The sequence below is a fragment of the Propithecus coquereli genome, unplaced genomic scaffold, assembly GCF_000956105.1.
Source record: "Propithecus coquereli isolate 6110/MARCELLA unplaced genomic scaffold, Pcoq_1.0 Scaffold14, whole genome shotgun sequence".
In the NCBI taxonomy this organism is placed as follows: domain Eukaryota; kingdom Metazoa; phylum Chordata; class Mammalia; order Primates; family Indriidae; genus Propithecus; species Propithecus coquereli.
In genome coordinates this window covers 60,775-79,014 of record NW_012138302.1, presented here as the reverse complement: position 1 = coordinate 79,014, position 18,240 = coordinate 60,775, and the positions used below count along the sequence as shown (strand labels likewise).

Sequence of the window (18,240 nt, the reverse complement as noted above, 5' to 3'; positions counted from 1 at the left end):
AGAATAATTAGATAATCAAGGGAGTAAAAATCATTTGAGAGATGATACTTCCTTACAACTTTTTAATTCAGTATTTTATTTACCCAAAAGATAGAATATACACATATCGTTTACTCTTTACTCTTCTTTTTTTGCAATAGGATCTTGCTCTGTTGCCCAGTCTAGAGTGCAGTGGCATGATAATAGCTCACTGCAGCCTCAGTGTTTGGGTTCAAGTGATCCTCCTGCTTCAGCCTGCTGAGTAGCTGGGACTACAGATGTGCGCTGCCATGCCCAGTAAATTTTCCACTTTTTGTAGAAATGGGGTCTCGCTGTTGTTCAGGCTGGTTTTGAACTCCTGGCCTCAAGCGATCTTCCTGCCTTGGCCTCCAAAAGTTCTAAGATTATAGTCATTAGCCACCATGCCTGGCCTACTTTCTATGTTTAAAAGAAGTTTCGAATTTGAATTTTTAGGTGTCTGTATTTAGACTCAGTCTTTCCCATAATACCAAGTCCATTGTTAGTCTGGCTGCTTGGGAAATGCTCACACTTAAAGGGGAGGTGAACATATTCTTTGTTACTTATATTTCTCTTAGGGTATAGCCAGTTTTTAGGGCTTAATATCGTAAAGAAAGTTGGTGTGAAACTCATTTGTTAAAGTGTCAGTCTTAAATGTTAATGAGATAATAGTATTATGTGGGTAGAGAAATCCCATCAGTGCATTCCAGATGTTAACTTTTCTAATGTGCATTTTCTATTTCTTCATAAATTACAGTGATACAATTGTGTCAGATACATAGCAGCAATACTCAATAAATGTATCTCACATGTTGGATACGTGAGCCATTATGATAAGTATTCAGTTTTATAGTAAATATTATTTGGAAGAGTAAAGTAGAAATACAGTTAAATAAATTATCTCCGTGTTCATATTATCTTTATTTGGTTGTTACTTTGAAAGGCATAATTGAACATTATGAATTTTAATGAAAAATTGATGACTTTAGTATCCAGACTGGAATTCCATTTAAATAACTTGTTGCTGTATGCTTGAATTTGGAGACCATTTTGTAACAAGGTTTGACTTGGGGTCATTAGGTGGAAAGAATTCTGAAACAGGCCTTTTGAATTTCATTCTTCTTGTTCCGTTCTCCACTCCATGAAATGATAATCTTTAATCTGAGTACTGTTGTTTTAGGTTTCTCATGATCACTCCTTAGTCTCCTGGATTTTAAGTTCTTTGGATTTGAAGAAGCTTTAGTATGTTAGCACAGTGGATGTTGTCGTTTCATAGTGTGAGTTGCTCCCGTGGAATAGTTGGGAGGGTTAAGGGAAATCTGAAGAAAGGGAATTTCTATGAGGTGCTCTTATTCCAGTGATGTATTTGTAAATCAGTTGAGTAACATTTGGGACATAGTATACTAGGGCAGAGTTTTAATGCTGGGTTTTGAAAGTGATTTTTTTTATTGTGTGAGATATACTCAACATTTTATAAAGGATATGATTTGACCCATAGCACTAAAGTAGAGCCAGATTCATAGTGTTTTTTTTTTTTTCCAGCATATTATGGGGGTACAAATGTTTAGGTTACGTATGTTGCCCTTGCCCTTTCTCCCCCCCCCCCAGGTTCATAGTGTTTTGATGCAGGTTCTGGAAGTTAGATTTAGGGGCTATGAGAGTGACTTCATCTTTCAGGGGTGAAGTTATTAATGAAGCTTACAGAAGTGGATATTAAGTATAAAATTGAATTCAGCATGTCAATGTTAAGTGAGAAATGAAGCTTCCAGGCAGTTGAAACGGTTTATTCTCTTTCTTGTAAGCAAGCTACATAGCCAGATTCCTAGAAAGCTATGCTTTGGTGAAAATATCAGGTCATTAAATATGAAATATGTGATTTCAAATCAAAAGCGTATTTTATTATATCTCAAGAAGCAGTACAGTTAATAAAAGTATGTGCCTAAACTGTCGACACAGTTTTGCCGTCAACGGTAGCTTGTTTATGCCAGCAGCCAAGAAGCCTGGAGAGTGAGTGCGATGAAATCGCAAAAGGCATTTTCCACAGCTTGTTGAGAATTGAATATTTTTCCTTGCAAGAAGTGGTCCAAAGCCTGGAAGAAGTGATAGTCAGTTGGTGCAAGGTCTGGTGAATATGGTAGATGACAAAGAGTTTCCAAGTCCAGCCTCTGGTTTCAGCAGCATTGTTTTTTTGGGACATGGGGTCTTACAAGAGGATTGGCCTGTCTCTGTTGACCAATCTTGGCTGCTTAATTGCAAACATCCTCCTCATTTCATCCGACTGGTTGCAGTAGACATTGACTGTAATTGATTGACCAGGTTTATGAAGCTGGATAATACCAGCGCTGGACCACCAGACACCATTAGCTTTTTTTGATGAATAGTCGGTTTTAAACTATATTTCGTCACTTCATTTTTATCTGACCATTGTGCCGAACACTTGAAATTGTCAAAAAGAATCCAGTTTTCATCACACGTAACAATACAGTGTAGAAATTGTTCACTTCATGTCATGACGGCGACGAAAGGAAAGCTTTGAGACAATTTCTCTTAGGCTCATTTCATTTAATTCATGTGGTGTCCATCTGTCTAGCCTTTGCCTTGCCTATTTGTTTCAAATGGTCCAATATTGTTGGAATAGTAATGTCAAATCTTGCTGCTAATTCGGGTGTAGGTTGAGATGGATTTGCTTACACTACAGCTTTCAGCTCATCATTATCCACCTTGGTCTCAGGTCACCCACATGGCTCATTTTCAAGATTAAAATCACCAGAACAAAACTTCTCAAACCATAGGCATACTGTGCATTTGTTAGCCACGTCCTTCCCGTACATTTTGTTGATATTTTGAGCTGTCTGGGCTGCATTGGTTCCGTGATGGAACTCATATCAAAAAATAACACGAATTTTTGACTTAATCTGTGGTTTCACAAAAATTGCTCTAAGATAACATTGGAAAGATAATGACAATCCAAAATATGCATTTCAAAGACTGAGAATGTACCTTCACAATACAAATAAAACAAGAAGTGTCAATGTGAAATATGAGAGATATCAACTCTCAAACTTACTTAATGAAATTGGACATTCCATACTTAATAACCTACTAGAATAAAGCGATTTAGGTAGTTTTAAGACCTGTCTTTTCAGCAGTTCACGCTTGAGGTACCCATTCACTATAAATCACCAAGAGATACTCTAGTCTGTGTACCTGAACTGCCTTTCTGAGAAAATGCTTGGAATGGGCACTTTGCTTCTGGTTCTTAGGATATTCTTTTTTTAATCCTCAGTATACTGCAGAAAACAATCATTCATCATTTACTGTTCGGGTCCAATGGACCATTTTAATTTTTTAAAAATTATTTTTAAGTCATTTTACAAATAATTTTACAGAAGAATGAATAGTGAAGTTCAGTATCCTTAGACATTTTAATAAGAGTTTAAACATAGCAAATCCAACTTTATATTATTTTCCTCGTTTTGATGATACATGGGCCTACAGTGGATAACAGTTCTCTAAATGTAACTAACTGCTTAACTGTCATGCATGAACCTAGAACATACTCATAAATATATCAGATTTAAAATACATCTCTAATTCTAGCTTATTCTGGTTATTCTTACACTTGGATCATCAGAATGCAGTACTTGAATACTTGTGGAATTTTTGGTGGCTTTTTATTTTATTAAAGAGGAAGTGGCCGTCTTTGCACTGTAATTATGTCATATTTAGCCAATTGGATTGACTAATCCATTGAATTTTTTTAACCATTTGTTCCTAGTAACCTTTGTATAACACACCTACTTTTGGCGTTTTTCCATTTAGGAAGTATTGGTGCACAAACATGTTAAATGATGAGAGAATACTCTCATGGATCCTTTTAGAAAAACAGGGTGAAATCCTTCAGACTCTTTTTGAAGGATTTTGCGTGATGAATTCCCAGTTGAATGAGTAACCTGGATGAGAACACCTTCTTTCCTTTTTCTCCTTAGAAATACATTGAAAACATTCATCTAGGATGTTGCCATCTGAAGACTTCATAGTCTGAGGTTTTGCTTTATAAGATACTTTCAGTAGAATCTGTTGTGCTCCTATCTCTTTGCATTCATCTTCTGATTGCGCTAATAATAATGAAAGACCTTCCTCTGTAAATTTTCTTCTCTTTGCAGTTATGGGTGGAAAATAATAAATTATGAATTCTCAACTGTTAGTAGTCAGAAGCAGACTACAAGAATGGTGTCTTTGGCCTTTTTGTACTTTTGTGAAAGAGATGCAATACTTCAGGCTAGGCAATAAGGAAATCATAGGATGATGCAACAGTAATGATTTATTTCACTGTTGTATTCTTCTAGATGATGCCTTTATTCCTCTGTTTTCTTAGTTTTCTTTAAGTATAACTGAGAATAATTGATAAATGATGATGAAATAGTAAAATGTTTCAAGATATATAGGAAAAACAAGACCCTTAGATTCTGTCTTAGATTTATAAAAGGGCACAGTGGTTACGTGTAATAATTGCAAGATGGGAAAGTTTTACTCTATTATACAAAAGAGTTAAATTTCTTGTTCTTTGGAAAACCACTAAGAATAAAAGTCACAAAATATTGATGGTTGTGTCACACATGAGTAAGCCCAGGTTGACCTTGTGATATGAGTTGATCTGATCAGACTGTATTAAAAACGTTAGTATGTTACTCTAAAAAAAAAAAGTCATAAAATATGGAACCTTTTGAATAGTTACATCTACTTATACAGGAAACTAAAAAGCTAAAGTTGTGTCCATTGGGCCTTGATTGGTATATTGGCTTTCCTGTTTTTTCCTCATAGCTTTTTTGCTAATCATGGTGTACAGTGAAGTTGATCATTAGGTTTTGGCTTATTCATTTACAGTTCCAGTACTCCCACCACTTCCAAGTTTACTCGCAAATCATCTTAGTAGAAGCTTCAGGCTTCTAAAATTATTTGCCTATCCATAGTTGTTTGCATCTGTCTCCTAGATGGCTCTTAATATTCACTGGTAGCTTTCCCTGGCCACCTCTACAAGGGCAATCTTAGTTTCTATACTCAAGATTCTTTTGGGGGGTGTTTCTTCCCGGCACCAGTCCTTGCCCCCTCCATGTATTGAAAATACATTAAACAAGCTGCTGAATCATGAGACATAATCCCTATTAGAAACTTTTGTAATCTTTTATGTTAATAAAACTGATATTTTCAGATATAAATTCCATAAGATTTAATTTTTCTGGATAGTAGTTTTTATAAAATGTTTGTATACTCTCCTAGACGACTAAATGTATAATTTTTTGTTATTTAGCTAAGCAATTGTAGTACATTTGATTTAGGTCCTTTGGCAAAGGATCTGAATGTCATATCCTAGAAGAAGGAGTTTTAAAATTCGGTTTATTATGTTCTGAAAACAATTCTTAATTTTGATGAATAACGTTGACAGAAACTGAAAAACCTATGTTTTACATTGTGTAAAATAACATTTTTAAAAAATATTTATGTTTAGTAAACCTCATGAATTGGAATTAGATTTCCAAGAAGCCAAATTGCCCAAAAAATGTTTAGTTTTATATTTAAGTGGTAAAATTTAATTGTATATACCACTTCCGTTAAACTACATTTAGTACAACAATTTCAAGTAAGTAACATTTTTGATTCTCGAGTTTAGTGGGATTTGACATTTGTTTACAGTGTTGAAATCTTTTGGGAAGAATGATTGAAGGCAATTTTTTTTTGTTTTCCCCCCCTTTTCAGGTATATTCAAGAGCAAATGACCAAGAACCATGTGGCTGGTGGTTGGCTAAAGTTCGGATGATGAAAGGAGAAGTAAGTGATCTTGAAAATACCTCAACTCTTTGTTTTTGTAAATGTTTTCCTCACTCTTTTTTTTTTTTTTCTAAAAGCCTACCTCAGAAATAGTTGATCAAACATTTCAAAAGTTCATTAGCATTAATTTCTGTTTGTGTTCTATATTGGCAAACACCAAAGCTGCTCTCCAGAGGTACACCTCAAGCATGTAAGGACCACCAAGTTTCATGCTTGTAAGAACCTGTAATCTAGTTTAGGCAAATCAAATTGATGTAGCTAAGCTGTGCTTAGTATTTGTGCCACATGGGGGAGGGTCTGTTGGTTAAGCTGAGCAAGGTAATTAGAACTTCATTTAAAGTTTATTATTTTTGTTCAGATGGGATTTTTAAAGTATTTTGATGTCTTTTAGTTTTATGTCATTGAATATGCTGCTTGTGATGCTACTTACAATGAAATAGTCACATTTGAACGACTTCGGCCTGTCAATCAAAATAAAACTGTCAAAAAAAATACCTTCTTTAAGTGCACAGTGGATGTTCCAGAGGATTTAAGAGAGGCGTGAGTAATTTTATTTATTATTTTGTTCTTTTTTTTTTTTTTTTTCTTTGAGGCAGAGTCTGGCTCTGTTGCCTGGGCTAGAGTGCCATGGCATCACCCTAGCTCACATCAACCTCAAACTCCTGGGCTCGCCTCCTGCCTCAGCCTCCCCAATAGCTGGGACTACAGGCGCTCGCCAACACCTCCTGGCTAATTTTTTCTATTTTTAGTAGAGATGGAGTTCTCGCTCTTGCTCAGGCTGATCTTGAACTGCTGACTGCAAACAATCTTCCTGTCTCAGCCTTCCAGAGTGCTAGGATTACGGGCCTGAGCCACTGTGCCCGGCTCTAAGTGATTTTATTTACTATTGAATTGCTTTGTGAATTAAGAGGATTTTTCAGTGCTACTAAACAATCATTTTCCCCTCAAACACTCAGTCAGAATTTTCTGATAAAATCTTTTAATGAATAACATTTTTAATGAAATGAAATACAAACTTCACATTACAACTTTTAATCTATTATTGAGGTTTTACACTTAAATTAATTTCTCTCTAGGTGTGCTAATGAAAATGCTCATAAAGATTTTAAGAAAGCAGTAGGAGCGTGCAGAATTTTTTACCATCCAGAAACTACACAGCTAATGATACTGGTAAGATAACACCATATTTTAAGGTAGCTAATTTTTTTTAAGGTAGCTAATTAATAGGTATTGCACACATTTTGTAATTAGGTATTTCAAAAGATAAAAGCTTAGGTAAACTTGATGTATAGTGAATTTATTAATATAGTGTGGGAGAAATTATTTTTGTAGCTGTAAAACACTAATTACTTTTGATCTCTTCTGGAGTAAGGAGAAGAATAATTCTTAACATGACATTCTTAACATCATAAAATTCTTGATGTGTGGGATCCTGGATTTCCCTCTGACCAAATGTATTCTGGATAGCAGATCTAAATAATACAGGAATTCAGAAAGGAAAGTAGGATTACTCAGGGAGGGAGGGGAGTATTGGATGAAGGGAGAAGTGTGGTAGATGAGAATCAAGGAAGGGTTTGTATAGAAGATTGTCCTTGTGTTATTTTGAGAAATGATTCAACTTTTGAGGGCTTAACTTGTTTGTTTATAGTCTGCCAGTGAAGCAACTGTGAAGAGAGTAAATATTTTAAGTGACATGCATTTGCGAAGTATTCGTACGAAGTTGATGCTTATGTCCAGAAATGAAGAGGCCACTAAACATTTAGAGGTAAGTGGGTTTACTTACAAAAGGTTTTTTATGCATCCCATTTAGTTTCTTAAGTATGTTCTTCACATTCCCTGGTTCAAACTACTTGACTATTATATAAGGCAACCTAGGGCTTCTTTTGTGGCTAATATGTGGCGTGGTCATGTCCTTAGAAGAATTGCTTTTCCATTTTACTTTTGTCAAACATAGCCTTTCATCTGCTAAATGCCTGTTGACTTTTTTTTTTTAGGGTTTAGATGACAGGTGCCAAATAGCTTGGAAACTAACTAGAGATACCCAATAGAACTGTATTGATACTTCTTTGCTCTGTCTTTAACCTTTTTTTTACTACCCTTTCACCTGTCAGTCATGATATACTTCATCAGTAACTAGTTCACTATGACAACTCTTGTGTAAGAGGAGAGAAGGACTAGGAGTGAGGCATCATGTAACATGTAGTTTCAAAATATTAATCCTTTCATTACTTCTCTGTCCTGCCCAAAGGTACTCTGTTTTCTTCTGTTCTTCCCTGCCGTGCTATTAGGATACACTCTTCCCCTTGCCCCTACACTCCCCAACTGAACACACGTGCATTCACACACTGTCTTTACTTTGAGAAATTGAGGTATCCTCAGGACAAATTTGTAAGTATCCTCATTAGTTTGAAAGTTCCAAACAAGGGATATGTGAATGAATTTTAAAACCAGAATCATCTGAATCGGAGAATTGCCTGTGTCTGTAATTTTGGAAAATTGTAGAGTTACTGTTTTCTGTGACCATGATTAAATAGACTGATCAAACTGGTTTTTTTTTCCTTTGATTGTTACCACATCAGATCAGTTTATTCTTTAAGAGATTGACTTTTGGCCTTCTTTAACTTAGTTTTTTTTCATTTTAAAAAAATTGTGATTTTAAAGTACATATAACACAAAATTTGCCATCTTAACCAGTTTTAAGTGCACAGTTTAGTAGTAGTAAGTATATTTACATTACTGATCAATCTCCAGAACTTTTCGTCTTGCAAAACTGAAAATCTGTATACCCTTTAAACAACAAGTTCCTCATTTCCGTCTACCCCCAGCCCCTGGCAACCAACATTCTACTTTCAGTTTTCTATAAATTTGACTATTCTAGATACCTCAGATAAGTGAAATCATACAGCATTAGTCATTTTTGTGACTGGCTTATTTCACTTAGTGTAATAATGTTCTCAAGTTTCATCCATGTTGTAGCATGTGTCAGAATTTTCTTTTTAAGGCTGAACAATAATTGCATTGTGTGTATATACCACATTTTGTTTATCCATTCAGCTGATGGACATTTGGGTTGCTTCCACTTCTTGACTATTGTGAATAACACTGTGAATGTGTATGTATAAAAACCATTTTATTTTTGATCTTTTTTATAAATTCTAATTTTCTTCTCTCACTAGTGTACAAAACAACTTGCAGCAGCTTTTCATGAGGAATTTGTTGTGAGAGAAGATTTAATGGGTCTGGCAATAGGAACACATGGTAGTAATATACAGCAAGCTAGGAAGGTTCCTGGAGTTACCGCTATTGAGCTAGATGAAGATACTGGAACATTTAGAATTTATGGAGAGGTAAGCTGTTTTGTCTCCTGCCTTGGCTAACTTTATTATAACATATTGACCATCTATTGTTTGATCATATTTTATCTGGAATTTTTTTTTATCTGGAATTTTAATTTCCCAGTAAAAGAGGTAGAATTTATTCATTTAAAATCATTCAGCCTGGTGATCATATTTGTGCAGGCGATTGAAGTTTATTTTGTATTGGGGGAATAAAAGATTTTCTGAGTAATTTGTAGTATTTTTAGAAGTTCCTTAACTAATTGCTTTTGAGTTGAATTCAGTTTTATACCCATTATAAATAATTTATCCGAGTATTTTTTGAGTGCTTACTGTGTGTCAGGTACTTGACAGTAGTAAATAGCATGTGATAGAATAGCGTTTATAGAACTTGAATTTGGGTAATACTTTATCACTGGTTAGTTGTGACATTTGTAGGGATAGAAAATTAATTTAAAATTCACCTGGGCATGGTGGTGCATGCCTGTAGTCTGAGCTACTCGGGAGGCTGAGGCAGGAGGATCACCTGAGCCTAGGAGTTTGAATGCAGCCTGGACAATGTAGTAAGACCCCATCTGTTTAAAATAAATAAAGGTAGATATATATATGTATGAAAAACTTACATATACACACACATATTAAAAAACATAAATTCAGACTTTTTATTAAGACCATCCTTCATGGATTTTTTTTTTTTTTTTTTTGAGTGGTAAATTCCAGCCAACTTTTCATATATAGCTCTTAGGAAAGATTGTTTAGTTAATCTAACTAGAAGCTTCATTTTTATTTCTGAAACCTTTAAAAGTGTCAGTATGACATATAATAATTAAGAGTACAGGCTTTGGAGATACACTGCCTGGGTTGGAATCCTGTCTCTACCACTTTGAGTGGGCTTGGAGCAAGTTGCTTCATTATGTAAGTGTCCTCATTGTAAAATAAGAATAATAATACTTACATAGTTTACGAGGATTGAATACATTTTTAAAACTTTTTAGTGTATATGGTATATAGTGAGCTCTCACTTATTAAAGAACAAATAAAAGTGGATAGTGACTGTTATGAGAGCTATAAAATCCCTTTAGAGAACCTGCTTCTAGTTTTTTAAAATTGTACCCATTAGAAATTAGGAATTTTAATTATCAGTAGGTACTTTAAAAAATTGCATCTCTACAAAAACAGCTTTTAAAATAATTTCCCATGTTGAGAATAAATAAAAAACAATTTAGACAATTTATTTGTGATTTTAACATTTATTATGAGAAATACAACATGAGAATATGGACCAGTATATTCAGGATTGGGTTATAGTTTGACTATTCAGCAAAAGGATCTTAGAGATATCTAACATTTTTTGTTTTTAATAGTACTGACAGGTTTTTGTTTTTTTTTTTGACACCTTTAGTGATGACTTAGAATTTTTTTTTAAAAGTGTACTTCATGAATTACTCAACCTGAAAAATATCTCCCCAGTGGGCTGAGCATATTTTAGTAGAATATAATCATTCAGAATTTTCTCTTTTTCTCATGTTTTTGCTTTGGATTGTGGGTTGCTTCAGCATTGAAAAAGGATTTCATGTTTATTTTTTTTTCCATCTACAGAGTGCTGATGCTGTAAAAAAGGCTAGAGGTTTCTTGGAATTTGTGGAGGATTTTATTCAGGTTCCTAGGAATCTTGTTGGTAGGTACTTCTACTAAATGTTAAATAAGTTAAATGTTGTTTAGTTACATATAATGACTTAATTGAAATTAGTTTTACAGTCTGATACCTTATTCTACTTGTGTGGAACATTTAGATATCAATATTTATTTTCATTTTGGGGTAATAACATTTTATGTGACTTGTACCTCCTTATTGTCCTATGTTAAAAAGTAAAGATGGTTTCTTCTATACAGGATCACCCTCACTAATAAGACCCATGATTTTTATAACAGTTTGTCAGTGCAGGTTTTTTTAAAGCCTTCTCATTCTTTGGGAGCTTTCCTATTATTCTCTTTCCCATAACATTCTTTTATCATTCACATATCCATCAAAATTATAATAGTACTTTTTGAGAAGGTGTTTGTGATAATTGTTTTCTTTTGTTTAGTGAGGAAGAAAAGGTAACAGTGGACTAACAATAGGGTAATAAACTTCTACACAGTAGGTCCTGAATAAATAATAGTTGGTTGTTGCAAAGGAGTAGAATAAGGTAAGAAGTTGTGAGCAGGAGAGAAAGATCGTGATGATAAGAGGGGATTGATTGATACCAACCATTAATGAAACTGTTATACCCATAGGTTATAAGTTAAGTGACAAAAATTTGAGTTTGAAGCTATGGTCAAATGAGTAATTATAGCTTGGGGTGAGTTAATTAATAGCTTTGTTACTAATATGTCTTACATCTGTGGTGTTTGTATTTTTAAATGCTGTTTGAGGCAATTGGGAAGGCTTGGGTTATGTGTAAAGTTACTTGGTGACCATCCTAAAAATTTAATATAAAAAGCATCAACATAATAAAGTTTACTAGGAGGGGGATGAGTTTTGTTCCCAATTGTGTCTCATTAATTTTTTTGACCTTAAGGAAATAGTTTCACCTCTTTTGGCTTCATTTATATAATGTGGCCTGTTCTGCCTTTTGAAAATGATTTCTTAACTATTGGTGTGCCATTTTTCGAATCCCGTAAAACAAACATTAATCAAAAAATTTAAGAAAAAAAAACCTTCCATTCTAAAAAGAAGGGATTTTTTGGCCAGTAACAAGTAGTGTACTCAGGGAAAATAGTTTACAACACAAGAATTTGTTTCTTGGGATTCAACTATTAGTATTTACGTAAAATGCTTTTCAATTCTACCCAAACGTTTGAATGGATAGATTTGACGTTCTGCCATTTATGTAAGCTTTATCAGTTCTTGGTATTTCATTATTCATTGTAGATTGAGCTGCTGGAGAGATGAGTTAAGATGTTAAAATTAAATATAAGCTTGAAGAATTTTATGTAGTTTTAATAAACATTTTTAATTACTAAATGTTATCAGTATTTATCATTGTCAGATGAAAACTCCTTTGATAAGAAAGCTGCTTTTGAAAATGATCCCCTTTTTTGTTTAAATCATACTCAATTATTAACATTAATCAGTACTCACCTTGTGGTAGCTGCTCTACAGCATATAATTTAAGATTTCCTCACTTGTAAAAATGATTTTGGTGATGGGTTTGCGAAAGGGAATCGGGTTTCTTTCCAAACCAGTCATCCTGTAGAAGATAGCTTTGGTCTTCCAGGGTTGTGGTAGTGTTAATTGTAAGAATTCCTGATACTTAAAAAATAAGGAAATTGGGTATATTTATAGTTCCCTGATTCTTCTCTTTATGTATCAGTGCAGCGATGTCAATACCTGTGGTGTCTCTCTTTTCCTCTATTCTGTCTTGGTTGGCTTTGGTGATGTGGGTTGTTTGTGTGCTTTTTAGGAAATACACAGCAGCAACTATTAATATTACATGTTGGTGAAGTACTCAAAGAGCAGTGTAAAAATTTCTGTTGGTTATCATGTATAATAATACTATATTTGCCTCCAAAATGTTTTATGGGTGATCCAGTCTTTTGAAAAGTAGTGCATTTTTAGTCTAAGTAAAAGAGAAAAAGAGGAATGAGGAATAAAAGGGAATGAGGACCATTTGGTGGGTAAGTTCCAGAGAGGATTTCTGTATACATTTGGGTTCTAAGAGTTCTAGGACTCAACCATTCCCACCCCTCCCAAATCAAGGGAGTAAATGTGTGAACGTGATTTGAATATGGATCAAAACCTTTCACCTCTTGTAGGACGTCCTTAATAACTTCTCTGTCCCTTTAGCGTTTATACTCAATGCTCAATTTATACTACAGGTCTGCTTCAATTTGTCAGTATGCTCTGGAATTTAAACTATGGAAATGATCAATTAAAATATTGACGGTCTCTGGTGGGACTAAATAAAACTTGAAGGTAGGTCCCTGCCAAGGACCCCAGAAGAGTGTTGGATGATCACTCACAACTGGTATAGTTCACAAGAAGGAAGTGGCAAAAATTCGGCGGGGAGGGATTATGGAATATCAACCTGATTTTTGTTTGTCGAAAAGAAATTTGCTTATTTTTAGCAGGGTCAAGGATGGAGTTGCTGCTTGAGCTTCACTGTGTTAACAATGAAGGTTGCTTTTATGTGCTGCTGCTAGGGCTGCTCAGAGAAGACATACATCATGTGAATTCCCTGTCCTGTATTTTTTTTTTTTCTCCCCTCCCCTGTCCAATGGCTGCTACTTTTAAATTTAGAGTTATTAATGGGGAAGATGGTTTGAGAGTAGTACTACAACAGTAAGAAAATCTGATTATAGTGCTTGTGCTATGTTGACCAGGTTACTGTTGTTATTGTTCCCTAATTCATTCTTTAATGGAAACTGTTCTTTCAAGTATGCAGTAGGACAAACTTCCATTTTAACCCCTTTAAACTAAAAATTCAAGCTTTTTTATGAGAATGGGTTTGTAAAAAAAATTAATTGGGTTTGTGGACAAATTTGGTGTTGCTGTTAATTTTTTATGGGATACATCTGTTCCATACAGTGAAGGTTACCTGGATATTTACTTCTGTTAGGTGACATTACCCAGTATTTCTTTGTTATTTTATGCAAGTATATGTTAATCTTTAAAACTAGAGAGTAAATTCCTCAGGGGAATAGAGTTTTCATTCCGTCCCCCACACCCCTCAGTTTCTCCTTTAATTACTGTGTACTTGTGACTGCTGTTTGACAGACTTAAGTGTGGAGAAGGTAAATAATTTGAATTGCATGTCATTTTACAGTATTTCATACCTAGCAAGACAGTACATCATACACATGCTTTATGGACTTGTATATAGCTGTGAAATACTTAAAAAACTTCTTGGTGTAAAATGTAATAAACATACTATTTTACTGAAGAGAAATATTCTAAAGTTATCTTCAAGTCACAGATATCTGTTGGACAAATAGAAACTTGAAAATAAGAGCAAGATTGGATTTGTTACTTGTGTGAATATATGTAATAAACATAAATTGATAATGATTAATGCCAAATTAAAACAGTTTTCTCTTTGCCTTTATGTACATATCCAGGGTTTTGAAATAGATTAGATATTTACTAAAATGATACACTCATATAAAAATGTTTAGACTTTGAAAATTTCTTGCAAGGGAGCAGCATTGTCAATCTCAGTTAATATCCTTAGGCATACTGAAGAGAAGGAAGTTTCAGACCAAGCATAAAATTCTTTGGTAGTACTTAGGGTATGTTAATTGAAAGTAAAAAGATGCAGCTTTGCTTGGTGGTTATAATTTGATAGCAACTTATAAATTATTTGGGCTGGTGTTGAAAAGATAGCAGAATTGGTTTTTTAACATACCATTGTTATTTCTTTCTCTTACTAAAGGAAAAGTAATTGGGAAAAATGGCAAAGTTATTCAAGAAATCGTGGACAAATCTGGTGTGGTTCGGGTGAGAATTGAAGGAGACAATGAAAACAAACTACCTAGAGAAGATGTAAGTATTTAAAATGAATTCATTTGCCTATTTTTTTTTTTTTTCGTATTTTCTTGGCTGACTTACTAATGCAATTTTGGAAACAGTTGTATCTATGGAGTTACTTACTATGGGTTTTTCTTTCTTGTTTTTAAAATTTTGTTTTTTATGTTACCGTTTTACACACTTAGAAAACACATCATCTTTTGGTTGTGTGAGCCTCGGGTCTTAGTTGGTTTGTCAGTATTTCAATAAAAAAGACAGTTCTTGATATAAAGGTTTCAATTTGATAATCCTACCAGTCCTTTTTTATACTTAGAGACTAAATCTGTAGAACTTGATATTTTCAACAAAACATCTGTTATAAAGGAACTCTTGCTCATATTCTTGACCGTTGTGTAGAATCTAAAAATAGTGACCATTTCTTAATCGAAATTCCCTTTACCTCTTATGTCACTATTAATTCTTATCCCAACTTTCTAAAATTTCTTTTTCATTCTCTCTCTCCTTACATGTTGACACTTTGTCCATAATTCTGTTCTTTACTCCTTGTGTATCACTTCAAGGATCTCATGTTTGTGGCTCCAGTGGTCAACTCTGTATACTTAAGCTTTGTATGCCTGAATGTAAGGCAAAGATTTTTGCTAAAATGATCTCCCAGAAAGCAGTACGCTCACAATTTCTTTAGTTTTGCATGATAGAGTACTGTTTGGGGGAATTTGTTAACCCATTGGATAGAGTAACTCTTTTGAAAAGAAAGAAAGAAAGCTGTATACATTTAGCCCAGATAAATATCCTGACACCAAGTATTAGGTGTTGTAAAGATCCTATTAAAGACAGCCACTTCCTTTATTCCTTTTAATTAGTCAGAATGTGGAGATGAATATACATTTGAAAATGAACGAGGATAAACAAATGTCTAAATATTATACAAATGACTACTTGAGGCTCAGAATGCTATTTTCACTCACTCCTTTCCTTCCCTTTCCCTTTCCTTTTCCTTCCTTTTTTTCTTTTCTCCTCTTCTCCTCTCTCCCTTCTCCCATCTCCCCTCTTTTTTCTCTTCTGAGATAGGGTCTCACTCTGTAATCAAGGCTAGAGTAATGTGGTGTGATGATAGCAACTGCACCCTCCAACTCCTTTGCCTCAAGCAATCCTGGCTCAGTCTCCCAAGTAGCTAGGACTACAGGGGCACTTGACCATACTCAGCTAATTTTTTAAAAAGTTTTTGTAGAGAGAGGGTCTGGGTCTGGCTGTGTTGTTCAGTCTGGTCCCAAACTCTATGCCTTGAGCAATCGTCCTGCCTCAGCCTCCTAAAGTACTAGGATTGCAGGTGTGAGCCACCATTATTTTTAGTGATTTCATTTAAAAAGTGTTCTAAATCTCATGTAACTTTTACTTACTTTGTAAGTAACCCCTCTCCTATTTTGCATGATTTTAAGACTGAGATAGGGGTTAAAGTCGGTGGTGTCATACCATTATAATTGACACCTTTTCCTGTTATACTTAGTATATAAAAATAATAGTGATCCATTTGGCATATAACCACCACCTGAAAATTGGATTTTGTTGTAAGCTTATTCTTCTAGGTTCTCTTTTATAAACAGAGGTTACTCTACTTTCCTGTGTTTGTAGTTTTGCCATTGTTACTGTCATTTCTATCCTAGGGTTAAGAGACGTAAATGCTTACAGAGGCCAAGCATTTAATGTAAATGGTTAAACAAGTTGGAATGTATAAGATAGGGATGAAGGGGACAGTGCCTTTTTACATGGGAATGCTTGCCTTACATTTTGCTACTTTGAATATCTTTAGAGAGACGCAGGAAACCTATAATATACAAAATTTTTTGGTTTTCAAAACACTACATGTTAAAACAAATCCAAAGGTTGGTATTGGCTTATTGGGGGCCACCATTTCACAGTTTAAGCTGGAGACTCATAACACGTTTGGTCTGAAGCTTTTGGTGATGTACCCCTAGCCTGAGATGACCTTTGAGGTCTGTATAGCAATTACTGTCTGTATAATTGAGTATTTAATGATTTTCTGTCAGTCTTCATTTATTTTCTAGTTGATCTTATGTCTCCAAACCAGGTTATAAACTTCTTGAAATCAGGAAGTCAAATCTGAATTTTCATATTCTCTGTCCTCCCCTAGGCCTGTACATCATACAGAGTTTGCACTTGATAAATATTTTAAGTCATTTAATTTAAACTTTTTAAAAAATGAGTTTGAGCTTTTAATTGTAAAAGATAGTTTGAATAAAGGTTAGAATAGCACAGATAGGGTGTAGCATTAAAAATAATTGTATATCTATGTCTTGTCCATGTCTCTCCTTCCCTCTCCATCATGCCTAAAAGATTTTAGACTGTTGTCATGTTACCTTTGTGTCTTTGTTTTGCTATTAAAAGCAATGCTGCAGCAAAAATCTCTTGTGACTCTTTGCCAAATATAACTTGTGGAAATTTCTGGAAGTGCATTTGTTAGATCAAAGGGTTTATGGCATTTAAATTTTTGGTTCTTGATGAATTATTTTCTCACATGTCTCCTCCATTAATGTAGGAGATGTGTCTGTTTTCCACATGTTTGCCAATACTGGACAAAGTTTTATCAAACTTCAATTAGTGTCATTTCAGAAAATGTACATGTTAAAAAGAAACTTATTTTTCTATGAACCATCTCTTTGTCCTTCATATATTTTTGTCTGATATTATTAGTGGGTTATAAGAGCATTTTGCATTTTAAGCAGCTAGTCCTTTGCCTTTTCATAAGCGTAGCAAATATTCCTTGTTTCTTTGCACTTGAATTATTTTTCCTGGGAAGATATTTTAAAATTTTTATATTGTTGGGGTTTTTAGGCTTTTTCTGTATGACCAGATTTTATGTCATGATCAGCAAGGTCTTTTCTACTACTAGATCATTCAGAAATCCATTTATATTCTCCAGGTTTGGTTTTTTTTTTTTTTTTTTGGTGAGACAGAGTCTCACTCTCTTGCCTGAGCTAGAGTGCAGTGGTGTCATCATAACTCTCTGCAACCTCAAACTTCGGGGCTCAAGCTGCCATCCCGCCTCAGCCTCCCAAGTAGCTGGGACTACATGTGCATGCCACCACGGCCAGCTAATTTTTCTATTTTTGGTAGAGACAGGGTCTCGGCTCTTGCTCAGGCTGTTCTCTTGACCTCAAGTGATCCTTCTGCCTTGGCCTCCCAGAGTGTTAAGATTACTGGTGTGAGCCACTGCACCCAGCCTCCAGTTTTTTTTTTTTTTTAGTGCATACATTTTTTGCTCCAACTGAAAATTATTTGGTGGAAGATATCAGGAACAGGGATCTCAGTTTTTCTGAGGTCTAGTTGGTTGTCCCGATATCAGCTATTAAATATAATTAATCAGCTTGTAGCATTTTTTAAAAACCTTGAAATTTCAATGAAATAACTCTTAGAAATGAACTTGTATTCATTAGTAATTACTTACTCTTTAAAATTTTTTCTTATGGCTTTACAGTAGCCATTAAAATATTCTGTTAAATTTGTGCCTTTATGGATTTTTTTTAACTTTCTTTTTCTTTGGAGGTAACAGTG

At 34.4% G+C, this 18,240-nt stretch overlaps 1 protein-coding gene across 1 annotated transcript in view; it reads left to right on the top strand.

Annotated features, from left to right (window-relative positions):
- Positions 1–18,240, top strand: part of FXR1 (fragile X mental retardation, autosomal homolog 1) — a 61,202-nt gene that overhangs the window by 25,932 nt on the left and 17,030 nt on the right. Inside the window, exons 4-10 of the mRNA XM_012639317.1 lie at positions 5,755–5,826; positions 6,218–6,366; positions 6,903–6,996; positions 7,475–7,591; positions 9,003–9,173; positions 10,761–10,839; positions 14,576–14,685. Coding sequence (XP_012494771.1) covers positions 5,755–5,826; positions 6,218–6,366; positions 6,903–6,996; positions 7,475–7,591; positions 9,003–9,173; positions 10,761–10,839; positions 14,576–14,685 — 792 coding nt within the window. The remainder of the gene's footprint in view (positions 1–5,754; positions 5,827–6,217; positions 6,367–6,902; positions 6,997–7,474; positions 7,592–9,002; positions 9,174–10,760; positions 10,840–14,575; positions 14,686–18,240) is intronic.